Here is a 13,012-nt window from a genome sequence, read left to right on the forward strand (position 1 = left end):
TTTAAATACTATAGAATTACGTTGTGTGGGACATAAAAGATCCTCATAATTTATACACATACATATCTCTTGAATTAACTGCAGCAAAGTCTTTCATTGCCTCGTGGACCACTCCCGTTAACAGCAGTTCTGTAAAAATATTGTCAGAATATTTAAGATTACATTAAATTGAAAATAGACCACATTCTTTGGTCTAAATATGTTTATATATATTGAGGTTGTATGATATTATGTAGACCAGGGGTGGGATTTGTTTCATGTCTATCAAAAGGACAGTATTGTTTGTAGATAGATGGAATCTCCTCCTCTGAATAAAGCATTTCCTCATGGTCTTGGCAAGATAACCTTGATATTTACTTGCATTTTTGGCATTTGGTCAGGAAATTATTTCTGAATAAAGTGGAAGTCTTGTACCTCCAACTATAGTGTGTCATTAAAGACTTTATATGAATAGTTTATGCTTTGTTTTAAGAAAATTTTTATTTAGAAAATTAACACATGCTCCTTGAAAAAATTCTAACAGTTTGGAAGCTTTCAAAGTAAAAGTGAACAACTTTCTCTTTCCATATTCCTGTGTTTCATAAGTTACCACTATTAATGATTGGCTATCTAGCCCTCTAAACTTTCCTTTAAGCATTTTATAGTAAATAAGTGCATACATTTTTTAGTATACATATGCCTGTGTATGTATTTGTTCATTCCTATGTAATATGTTTCATACACTTTTTTCACTTCATGCATTGTGGACATCTTTTCATGTTAGTGACGTAGATGTCTCATTATAATCACTACATATGTTCCATTATATGACTGTCTATAGGCTTTTTTATCCTGTCTGATTGGGGAGGACCTTTACATTTTCCCAGTATTTTTGCTATGATAAAAAAATACTGCAGTGCACATCTTTGTATACTTTATATGTTCGTGTGAGATTTTCCTGAGAGATAAACTTCTGGAGGTGAAATTGCTGGGTAAAAGATTATGCAAGTTGAAATTTTGATTTTCAGATACCTTTCCACAAAATGATATATAGTTTTTTTCTCCTCTTTAATAGTAATGAGAAGCTGCTTTTGTTGTCATGAGGATGTTCTTATGGCTGTTGTTACCTTACGTGGTGGTGTTTTTTCAGACTCTAGGTAACACATCTCTTCTTTTCCAGGTACAGCAATGATGTAACTTCTCTGCCTTTTCTGCTGGAGATCCTTACAGTGTTACCTGAAGAAGTACATAGTCGTTCCTTACGAATTGGAGCTAACCGTCGCACAGAAATTATAGAAGATTTGGCCTTCTACTCTAGTACAGTGGTATCCCTATTGGTGAGTAGGTTTGAAATACTGAGTTGCTGCCTAGGGGCAAAAAAAACAATGGTGGTTATTTTATAATTCAGTTGCATTACTGTGAAATAGCTTTCTTTGCAAAATTTGGCAGTGGTATTACTGTAGCATTCATATAATGCTTTACAATTAAAAAATACTTTCAGAAACTATACCTTTTGAGCTTCTAAGTAATGCTGTGAGAGAGAGTGGTGTCATCTCCACCTTATGAATGAGAAACAGGCATTAGAATCATACAACTGTTAATTCAGAATTTGAACTTGGGCTTTCTGATTACATATCCCTTGTTCTTCATGTTACAAACTGTCGGCTCTTGATGAAGGACCATACTAAGGGAAGTGTGTATAAATTTACTTAAGGAAAGTATCCTCTGAAGGATGAGCTGAGCTTTTGATAAGGAGGTGGTACAAGACTTCACTTGACCTTTGAGCAATCTCACAATTATAGATTAGCTAATATTACACCATCTTTTAGAAAAGAGTTAAATGTGATCATGTCCTTTTCGATTAGATGGAAGTTTTAATGCTGTAAACTAGGGGTGGGTAAATTTATGATCCATGGGCTGGTTGTCTATTTTTGTAAATAAAGTTTTATTGGAACAGTCATGCCCATTCGCTTACACATTGTCTGTGTCCACTATTTTTTTACAGAGACCATAAATGGTCTGCAAAGCCTAAAATATTTACTACCTCGCCCTTTGTAGAAAATATTTGCTCAACTTAGATGGTATTAAATCGATTATCTGGCCCACATCTTATTTTTAGGTCTTTATAGTCCAGCTCAGTGTTCTCAGTCATGTGGTTGTAGTAGATTATTTTTCAGGGATTTGTTTCAATACTTCTGCAACATCATAAAGCTTTTTATTTGAAAAAACAAAAGTTTAAAATTGTATTCAGTTTGGTATTAGAATTCACTGGTTAAATGTATTTTTCAACTAACCATTTGTTTTAAGAAATAATATTATAGAAAATTGGAAAATAAGAAGCACATTATGTTCATACTATCTGGAGATCACAGTTAACCATTTAGTACATATCCTCTGTGAACCTATGTACAGATCTTAAAAATCCCAATGAGATACTTTACCTACCCTTCTGTAACCTGCTTTTTCAGTCATCCAGCTTTATCTTTCCATTTCAGTAAATTTTTATGTCATCTAAATATGTACCCAGACCATATTCATATTCCCAGTTTTTGGTTGTAAACAAAAAGTTGGCTAGGTATTTTGTTCCCAAAAAGGATTTATTTGGGAAAAAGAAAGGATTGCAATCCCGTACCCATAGACGTGGTGAGCCACATGCACGAAATGAAGTAAGAAGAGGCAGAAAGTTCTTTTCAGAGGGGAAGAGGAAGTCAAGGGGAAGGGCTGTTACAATCTTGGAACTCTGTTGTAACCCTAGAGTTCTTCCTGCGGGGCTGGCGGACCCACACAGGGTGTAAGAGCTCCTCCTACAGGCCCTGCCACTTCCTGTCTTGGTTAAGGTCTCGTCAATTTTGACACCCCATTGGTCCTAAAATGTGCTTCACAGCCTTTTTTCCAATCAATATCCAGTTTAGAACCATGCCTTGTATCAGGTTGTTATAACTCTCAATCACAGTCTCTCTTCCTCTTCCTTTTTCAAAACGACACTGATTTGTTGAAGAGATTGGACCAGTTGTTTTATAGAATATCTTACCTTCTGAATTTTCTGTTTGCCTTGTCTTTGTTTCATTTAGTTTGTTTTTCTGTTCTTTGTAATTTCTCTAATTGGAAGTTATATCTAAAGCAGCTCTTCTCTGTAGGGATTCCTCAAGAGAATTAAGCCTTAATGCCATAAGGCATCCATTATATGTAATGAATTTTCTCCTATGCATTAATAATGGTACCAGCTCTATACCACCCTTAGAATAATCGAGAAAATACTCAGTCATGTTCTGCAGGATTTAATTCTTCCCCAGAACCCTGGTTGAAAAAGACTGAAAGGCTGGATGGATTCCTTTTAAAGGTTGAACATTTTGGCTGGAATATATCCCAGGTATTTCATGTGCATTTTATCCCTACTTTGTGGACCGCTAAGTCCTTCACGAAGGCCACTGTGCGGGGCTGTAATGCTGCACCCATTCACCGTCAGGGGGAACAAGCATATTGTGCAGGTTCATCTGTAATCCAGGCTGAGTTTTCTTCTTCAGTTCTGGTCGTAAGGAATACCCCAGGAGGCCATGCGCATGATTGAGGGGGATGAATCAAGGCAGGAAGAGCTGGTGTTGAGGGAATCTGAGCCACCTGCTCACGCAACCTGTACCTTCCAGACCTTTCTGAACTTAGTGTCTTATATGCCCTTCCCATTTGCTGACAGGTTGCTGCTGCTCATGCCCAACGTTATGGCCAGGTAGTTCAGACAGAGCTCCATGAGGGGACGCCCAGGCCATATGATCACCCGGTGTCCATGGTTAGATGTGCAGTCTCGACCAAGGCTCAGCAGCAAGCCAGACGCTGCTTCTCAAAAGGAAGGAAGTTCCCTGCACGAGAGGGCATAGATTTGCTACAAAATCCTAGATATTTGCACTATGATTTTCCTATTGGTGTTTCCCAGAGGCTCCATAAACTCATTACATCTAGAATCTCTAGGAAGTATACTCATAAATGAGTTTGGTTCAATCTAGTGTTACATTCCAGCCTCCCTTAGAACCCACTGCTACATAATATTCCCCAGGTTTCTTCAGATCCATATTAGCAAAGTTTTACAATTCTCTTGGTGTGCAAGTTATTTCCTCCTGTGTGCACCTGTCTCCCTAGAACCTGCTGAGATTTGACTTTAGTTATGGGTGTCACGGGATGATCGTGGTAGGGCATCCCTTTTCAAAGGTTCTGTCTCAGAAGATGTTATTTTAGGGCAGGGGTGTCCAAACTGTGGCCCACGGGCCAACTGCGGCCCGCAATCCATTTTTAATTGGCCCGCAGCAAATTCCAAAAGTATATTTAGTTTACTTAAATAAACCAGGTGAGGCAATACATTCTTCACCTCGAGTGAGTGGCCCGGCTGTTTGTGTATTTTACCGCATATGGCCCTTGGTAAAAAACGTTGAAAAAAGTTTGGACACCCCTGTTCTAGGGCTTTCAAGCTGAGGAAGGCTAGTCTTCTCAAACACTGGAAGGCAGGCTACTTCCACTGGTAAGGGAGACTCAAAGTGACCTGGGGGTTCAAGATTATCAGTTTCATTAGAGTCCAAACAGATGTCTGCATTCAAAGAATCCCATTCTTTATCAGTGTCCTAATTTTCACATGAGAAACTTGGTAAGAGTGTAAATTCAACTGTTGTTTTTAATTCAGCAAGCCACACAATTAAATTTTGTGTATGAGTTTCAGCAATATCAGCCCTGTAGCTACAAAAAATAAGAGCTTCGTTTGCAGCTGTCATGGAAACTCTCTGGTTCTCAGACTGTGACTTGAGCTGAGTTAATGGATCTGAGCTTGTCATTTTTTTGTAAGCACTCGAGTGAAGTCAAAGAACCCAGTTGACACGACCATCCTTATAGCCATCATTACTGCCACAGTGGTCAGTACAGCAGCCACAGGCTCCCAAGGCATGTGCTTGGCTTAGTTGGCACTTCCTTATAATTGACAACAGGTGATCGCTTGATTTGTTGTGGTGAAATCTGAAAAATATATCCCTGTGGTACCTAATAAGGTCGATAATTCTGTCGTGTAGTTTGTCATGTTACAGAACCCAGAGGAAGAAGTGAGGCCAAAATTGCCAAGAAAAATAGTGTTTGCCTATAATACCAGGTACCAAAGGCCTTTTAAAACCTTTCATTCAGTTAATGGTTCTATTCCATCCCATTTTCTCATCAGTATTGTACTTTTTCAGTCTATTCAAATGGACATGTTCTTAAATATATTGAACTTTTAAAGGTTTTTAATATTATTATTCTTGCTCTTATGGGTGAACTGAACTGAGCCTGGCCTCTAATATATTTTTTTCCCTTCATTCTCCATTTTGTTAATCCAAGATCAATTCTCCTTTACTCCTGCTGTTTGTCTACTGATGAGCTCTTCTGGCATTTATCCTTCAGCTTTTGAGGCCTTACTTTAAGGGTTTTTAATAATATAGTTCTCAAAGAGGAACTGAAAGTAACTCTTAGTTCTGACGCTTTATGATATGTATTTGATTTAATTAGCAAAATTTCTTCTCCAAAGCAACTCGTTTTAGATGTAGGATTTTTCCAAAATTGTATCCTTAAGTTTGAGTTGGTAGTTAGAATGTACAGTCAAGTCCTTCCTTTTGTAAACATTATGCCTTAATAAAATTGAGATGTCATTTAGGAAGCATAAAAGCCAAGCAATTGTGTGTGAGTTTACATCAAGAGCTTCAGAGATTCGCCGTGTGTGTGTGTGTGTGTGTGTGTGTGTGTGTGTGTGTTTGCGTGTGTGTGTGTTTGCTTGCCATGAACTTACTTGAATCATTTCTGTTTTTCTTCTTTCATTTCAATTCTATTAAGTATAATTCAAACTAATTAATGAATATATAATCACTATTGCCTGATACTGCAAGCATAGGGGGAGCGTGACTACCTAGAAGTACAAATGTCAGCATTTAGATCATTATGAGATTCCATGCCCCCCCCCCCGCGTTCCAAACCCCATGGCAATTGTGTTTCTAACCCATTGCCTGTAAAAGTTATTTTAAACACTTTTTGTCCAGAAAATGTTATATTACACTTACTTTGAAAAAATATACATCACAACAGTTTGCAAAGAGAAACAATGGTGAGTTTTAGTCTAACTTTTCATTTTATCTCTTTCTAAGCTATCACATTTACTGTGTTTCCCTGAAAATAAGACCTAGCTGGACCATCGGCTCTCATGCGTCTTTTGGAGCAAAAATTAATATAACACCTGGTTATATCACATGGTAGTGTGATTGACTTTCTGTGGAATGGCATATTTGCTTGAGTATCCTAGTGACGAAGCTGAAACATCAGCTTTTCATGTGGGAATATGCAATAGTATGACTAGCTTCTGTTTCTATTCTATAAAATCAACTGTATAGATGAGTATTACTTTAAAGACCATCCTATCGATAAGATTAAATCAATGCAGAAGTGGATCTAAGAAAGTTATTTCTGAAACAATCTATTTGGGGGCGAGTCTGTAACCTCTCTGTACCTCAACTTCCCAATTGAGAAAGTGGAAATAAGAATAATACCTACCTGTAGAGTTTTAATGGGGATTAAATGAATCAAGAGTGTTGAGAACAAAATCTGGCACTTACAAAGCACTTTGCTCCCTGTTACTATTGTCATCCTTCTCATTATTACACCTGAAAGGTGATTGTAATAATGGTTTATATATAAAGATTGACATTGTTTGTTTCGACTTTTTTCTTCTTTTCAGATGACCTGTGTAGAAAAAGCAGGAACAGATGAGAAAATGCTTATGAAGGTCTTTCGCTGTTTGGGAAGTTGGTTTAACTTAGGCGTTTTGGACAGTAACTTCATGGCTAACAATAAGTTACTAGCACTCCTTTTTGAGGTTTTGGTAAGTAATGGCTTTGTTTATCAAAGTATTTCTGCCACATAGTCCCAGTAACTAACTTTCTGGGACATAACCGTGTTTTCAGATTTCTGCACCGTGATTGGGAGGCATATAGTAGGAAAGCAGCAGTGTCCCTTGTTGCCAAGTACCTAATCAAGGTATTAGTTTTAATACTCAGAATAGAATGTAGTTAGGTTTAATAGGAAAGCAGCCTTATATGTAGACCAACGATTTACATATTAAAATCCAAGTAATGAAAAACCATTGGGTTCTTGTTTTTAAAGTATAAAGTTGTATTTTTAAATAACGTTCATCGGGTCTTAGAAACAGTTATAGATCAGAATATTATCTTTGTAGTAGAGATCATTAAAAATCAGGGTATATATAGGATGGATTTGGGGTATTTGAGATTAACAGAATAAGAAGTAATGCCTTTTTATATGTTTGTGCATTTCTTCCTTAAACTTTGAAAGTAACAGTGCCTAGTAATACATTCCTCTGTTTTGGTAGATAGCAGTAAGTGAGTGCTTAGAGTAAGTCTAGTTTTAGAACAAGAAACATAGCCATATCTTAAGCACAAATACTGAGCAGGTCCTTGCAGATGGGAATGACTGTGTCTTTCTCCTGGATGGTTTCCCTCCATGAACACATTATAGGCAAGCTCTGTGTATAATGGGTGTATGCTGGTACACTATCATTTAGAAGATGGTAGCATGCTGCTAGATTGATAGTGAATTAAAGAAAGAAAAGGAAGCACATTCTTGGAGACATTTTTGACGTTTCCTTATCGTTAGTGTATTTCTGCTGTCATTCTTTCACCAAAAGCTAAGACTCAGTTAGGATGCTGATAACTGTTTTGCTAGTAATTGTCTTTGTCTCCATGTCTCTCAGTGCCCTACCTCAGTCATGGTAATTTTGATTCTCCTCTCACCAAATGGTGTGAAGAATAGTCAGTATAAATAAATTCAAATCCTACTTTTGTTTAAAAAAAATGTATAAATATGTTTACATGTGAATAGAGGACAGTCTAGAATACACTTCAAACTTCAATACACTAGACGGTATAGAATGCATTTCAAAACAGTGGTGACTTCTGGGAGTTGAGACTGGGGTAAGGAACAAGCTAAGTACTGTGCCACGATTATGTTATCTTCTCTACTGATCCAGTGTCAGGACCCCTCTGTCATTTAAAAGAAGAGTTTTTCTAGAGTCACAGTCAAATACATTCTTGTTCCTACATTCATTCAGTGGTTCAAAATTATGCCATATTTTCGTTGGCTTTGTGTTTGGACTATGACTTTCTTATTATATAGCCTTTTCTCCTATGGTTCTTATTTAAAAAATTTTTTTTAAATACAATACTTGATACATGCAAAAGAAGAAATCTCAACATTTATTTAACTTTAAAACATAGTAATACAGTGAATATTTTTGAATCTACCACTCAGTCCCACCCCAAGATTCTGAATGTCTTTGTTTTTTATTATGCACAAAAGACTAGTATGTTTTCACTAAATTTACTCAACCTCTCAACTGCACTCTCCTAAATGGAAACCCTGGGGGCCTCCCTCCTTGAACCTTCTGATCTGCTCTAATTTGTATCAATTGCTCTTCAGATCTGCTCCCCAGCTGTCATCCTGGGACTTCTCTTTACTATGCTTCTGGATTGGATTAACTGTTTTTGAGCCTCCTCAAATACCTTCTTCAGAAGGATATGTGGGAAGTAAACTTTGAGTTTTTGCATGCCTGAGAAATATTTTTATTTTGCTTTCATTCTTGATTGATGGTTTAGCTAGGCATAGAGTTCAGTATTCTTTTCCTTCAAAATTTTCAAGGCCTCTTGTAAGCTGGCAGACATCATTGCTAATGAGAAGCTGGATAACTGTCTGATTTTTGCTCCTTTGTAAGTTACCTTCACCTCTCCTCCCCAGAAGCTTTAAGAACCTCTGTTTAATAATCTCAATACTTTGAAATATCACATTGATGTGTTATGTATGGGTCCTTGATCCTTGTGGGGACCCTTTCATTTTAGATAGTACTTGAATGTCAGAAAAAGGATGGAAAAAATTTCCAGAGATCAAATAGGGCAGGAAACACATGGCATTCCATTTGGAGGGACTGATAAGGAAAAAAAAACCACATGGATTTTAGAAGTCGTGTGACCATGACTGAGATACAGAAAAGGCAGATTTACTTGGCATATAGGAGAATAATCAGAAATAGCACTGGGAAGATGGATGGATATTGTCCCGTCGAAGGCCATGACTATCAGGCTGATAGGCATTTGAATTGCGTGTTCAGAAACAGGCTATAATGATTTGCGTATGACTTGGATTATAGCTTAATGATCATACTTCTTCCCTATTCCTGCTATTCCTCAGCAACAAGATAAGACCTCGTCCAACCTACATGAAGCTGCTTCAGACTGTGTGTGCTCAGCTCTCTATGCCATTGAGAATGTGGAGACCAACCTGCCATTAGCCATGCAACTGTTTCAAGGAGTTCTGACATTGGAGACCGCCTATCATATGGCCGTGGCACGTGAAGATTTAGACAAGTAAGTGTTTAAGACGGTCCTGGGGTCACAAATACAGCTTGGTGTTTTTTTAAGTCATTTTTATTATCCATTTATCCTTTGTGATTCTTCGTGACTCTGTAAATATGCACACTGCGTCCTAAAGATGCTCTGCTATTCTCATCTGAACCCAGAGTGGCTAAATAGATGCAGAAGGGGAGCTTGTAAGCTTGGAAAATAGTAATTTTTTGCACTTAGAACAGGAAAGGCTCAAAGAATTAGGGATGAACTTTGAAGTACCGAGTGTGATTTGATGGGAATTTTATACGAGTGTTTAGTAACTGAGAATTTGAACTGACTCATGAGTGATTTGCTTATATGTATAAAAGCATACGATGTAAAGAAAGGTGGCTGTTACTGAGATTGTGAGACATACAGCATAACAAAATGATCACTACGTGTCCACTGGACTGAAGCTCCTTTTCTTCATTTGATTAACTGTCAGTGAGTATGTAAATGCAACACCCAGATTTCTAACTTGGTGCTCTCATTCCTCTTTCATCTACAGAGTTCTGAATTACTGCCGTATTTTCACTGAACTATGTGAAACTTTTCTTGAAAAAATTGTTTGTACTCCCGGCCAAGGTCTTGGGGACCTACGGACTCTGGAACTGCTTCTTATCTGTGCAGGACATCCTCAGTATGAGGTAGTGCTTATACTGTGCTAAAGCCGTCATCCAAGTTCTGTGTTGCATGTCATCTGTCTGCCATTGCCTCTCACCCAGCTTTTTATTCATGGGAAGTTGTGGTCTTGTTCTTAATGAATGTGTGTGGGAGTTTCCTCTGTACTGGATTTTTAAAAAATTATGTTTGGGCTTCTGCTTTGAATCCTTTTCTATTTTTTTACCTGGTTAGCTGGGCTGACTGGTGTATGCATGTCAAGGAATCCGTTAGTAAGAAAGCCTGCTACCTTTCTACTGAGCCCCCGCTCTAGCTTCAGTTACACTTTAGATCTCTACAGCTTCAAAACAAACAAACAGAAAATACCACATCTTAACTACACCTCCACAAGTCTTAACATCCCAAATTTGTCTCCAAATGAGAAAGGGATTAGAAGTACTTAAAAAGTCTCCTTTATTCCAAAATCTGTAAGACACCCCGCCTCTTTTAAATTCTCTAGATTTTAAAAAATCTCTTCATTTATTCAAGTAGTTTTGCCTCCTCTTAATAGTATAAGAACTCCCAAGTTGGGTGTTGTTTTAAATAGCTCTATTTTGGATCCTTGATGGGAAAAGAATGATATAGGGCCCTTCGTAAACGGAGTAGTTAATGTTTATTTGTTTAATGTAATCTCATGAGGATAGCTGGATTTGAATGAAACTCAAAACATTTTGGGGAGGAAGTATAGCACTGCATAATAATCATCACTCCTTTAAACAGTGTCATAAGTAAGATAAGCTGTGGATAAAGTCCCAGACTTTTTCTCCCTTTTCTCTCCTATTCAAGAGAGCAAGCAAATAAAAGTGGCAGAAAGTTGGTATGTTCAGGGATTTGCAGATGGATTATCTGATGAGAGGTGTTCTAATCTCAAACATGAAACGATTTCAGAATTTGGGAAAAACTACAAGAGACTTCCATTTTTCTATCTTTCTAAATTCAGAGTCCAATGCTATATTGTTGGAGAAGTTATTTCAGGGCTACACAGGGGAATGTAAAGCCTGTCATCCTAAATGGAGTTTTGGGTCTAACGTGGGAAGATAATTTGGGAGGATGAAAATGAATCTGCTAGAGAAAATGTGGCTTCTTAACTGGTTCCACTCATATTAAGTATATCTTGTTTCCTATATGGCCCTAGTAATAATAAAAGTCATCTTACTACATTTCTTTTTGTCTTTCTCTCTTTTAATTTAACAGGTAGTAGAAATTTCCTTTAACTTTTGGTACCGACTAGGGGAGCATTTGTACAAAACTAATGATGAAGTTATTCATGGCATCTTCAAAGCGTACATTCAGAGGCTGCTTCATGCCTTGGCTCGACACTGCCAGCTGGAACCAGACCATGTAAGATCTCACCTTCTTTATCTCAGTTTACTTCCCTTTTCAGTGCTAATTTGAAAGGGAACTTTTGAGAAAAAGCTAATGGAATCTGCAGGTTTTCTATCACTCTATCGCTTACACTGAAGAAATCAATACCTGTATAATGAAGAGTTTTAGACCTAAAAAGAAATCAATCCTGCTGAGCCAGTTAATTCCCCTGGGAATGTGCCTTAATTCTACAGAAGAAAAAAAATAGCTACTTTATGTACAAAGCATTATCTATAAAAGTAAAAAATGGTAAACCGATGTACAACAGTAGAAGAAGAGTTACTTCAATTATGATGTTGCAGCAACTTGGTGTCCCATTATGCAGCCATTAAAAATAATACCTTGAAATAGTGACAGTTGGCATGTTAAATGGAAAAAAGGAGAATAGGAGAATACAAACGTTTATACTCAATAGTATGAAATATGTGATTGGATTTCACTAACAGAAGTGAAATATTTGAGGATGTGTAGAAGAACATGATTTCCCTCCCACATACATACATTTTTCTTAATATTATTTATGTTGATGTTATAATTTAAAAGAAAATACAGAAATAATTTATTTGCTTAAAATAAAATATACTAGAAATATTATAAAATAGTCTGTTCAGTAACTCTTCACCCTCCATTCTTTGGTTAGTCTCTTCAGATTTTACAGCATTTATTTCATCCTTTTTGTCGTTTGGTTGGTTGGTTTAATCGCTGTCCTTTAACTTAGGACCTGGAGAGAGTTTTCTTCCATTGCTTACAAGTATCTCTGACATGAAAACTCTATTCTCTTCATTTTAGTGTTAGCATTGTTTCAGTCATGGTATTTTGTGTCTCCACAGCACCTTAGTGATCTAGTCTAGTGGTTTTCAGTACTTTTTTTTAACTGAGGAATCCTGTCTTTAACTACATCTTACTTGGAAGCCTGATATGTATATAAAAGCAGGCCTGCTCTAGTTTAAATGGCTCTGCTTGCTCGATCCCCTTCTTGCCTTTGCTAGTTCCGTCGCACCATTTCCCTTGCAGGTCAATTCCCTGCACTTATAGGTGTATAGTACTTTATAATTCATTACCTCGTCTGAGATAGCCATCATTTCCTCCTCACTCCTTCACTTTAATTTCTTCTTCTTAAAGCAAGGAGGTTGCACTAGACCAACAATTCCCGGTAGTACTAAGGGCTTTTTCCAGATTTCATGGTCCATGCCCTTAACCATCTCACAATTGGTAAACCTGTGTTTACTCATAGGAGTGTATTGGGATAAGAAATATTTAAGATGCACGAAATGTAAATGATCTCTATTTTTTTAATGAAAAATTTCAAATATACAGCAAAAGTGAAGTTATTTTATAGTGAATATCTGTACACCTACTACCTAAATTTTACCATTAATATTTTACTATATTTGTTTTATTATGTATCTATCCACCTATATAAAATTCTATTTAAAGTCCAAAATTCTATTCTGTGGTAGTAAGTTACTGTGATAATGGTCAGTTTTAGTAGGTCTTGAACCATAAAGCTTCACAGGCTTATTTAGTACTAAAAAGCTAGACCTTATCTAGATAAGCTTATA

General features: G+C 37.0%; 1 protein-coding gene across 2 annotated transcripts in view; it reads left to right on the forward strand.

Annotated features, from left to right (window-relative positions):
• The window catches only part of TNPO3 (transportin 3), a 73,486-nt gene that overhangs the window by 27,486 nt on the left and 32,988 nt on the right, over positions 1 to 13,012 (forward strand). For both annotated transcript variants that reach the window (XM_019751530.2, XM_019751540.2), the window contains exons 4-8: positions 1,160 to 1,316; positions 6,710 to 6,853; positions 9,232 to 9,407; positions 9,934 to 10,072; positions 11,280 to 11,426. In XM_019751530.2, coding sequence (XP_019607089.1) covers positions 1,160 to 1,316; positions 6,710 to 6,853; positions 9,232 to 9,407; positions 9,934 to 10,072; positions 11,280 to 11,426 — 763 coding nt within the window. The remainder of the gene's footprint in view (positions 1 to 1,159; positions 1,317 to 6,709; positions 6,854 to 9,231; positions 9,408 to 9,933; positions 10,073 to 11,279; positions 11,427 to 13,012) is intronic.

The sequence above is a fragment of the Rhinolophus sinicus genome, linkage group LG11, assembly GCF_036562045.2.
Source record: "Rhinolophus sinicus isolate RSC01 linkage group LG11, ASM3656204v1, whole genome shotgun sequence".
Taxonomy (NCBI): domain Eukaryota; kingdom Metazoa; phylum Chordata; class Mammalia; order Chiroptera; family Rhinolophidae; genus Rhinolophus; species Rhinolophus sinicus.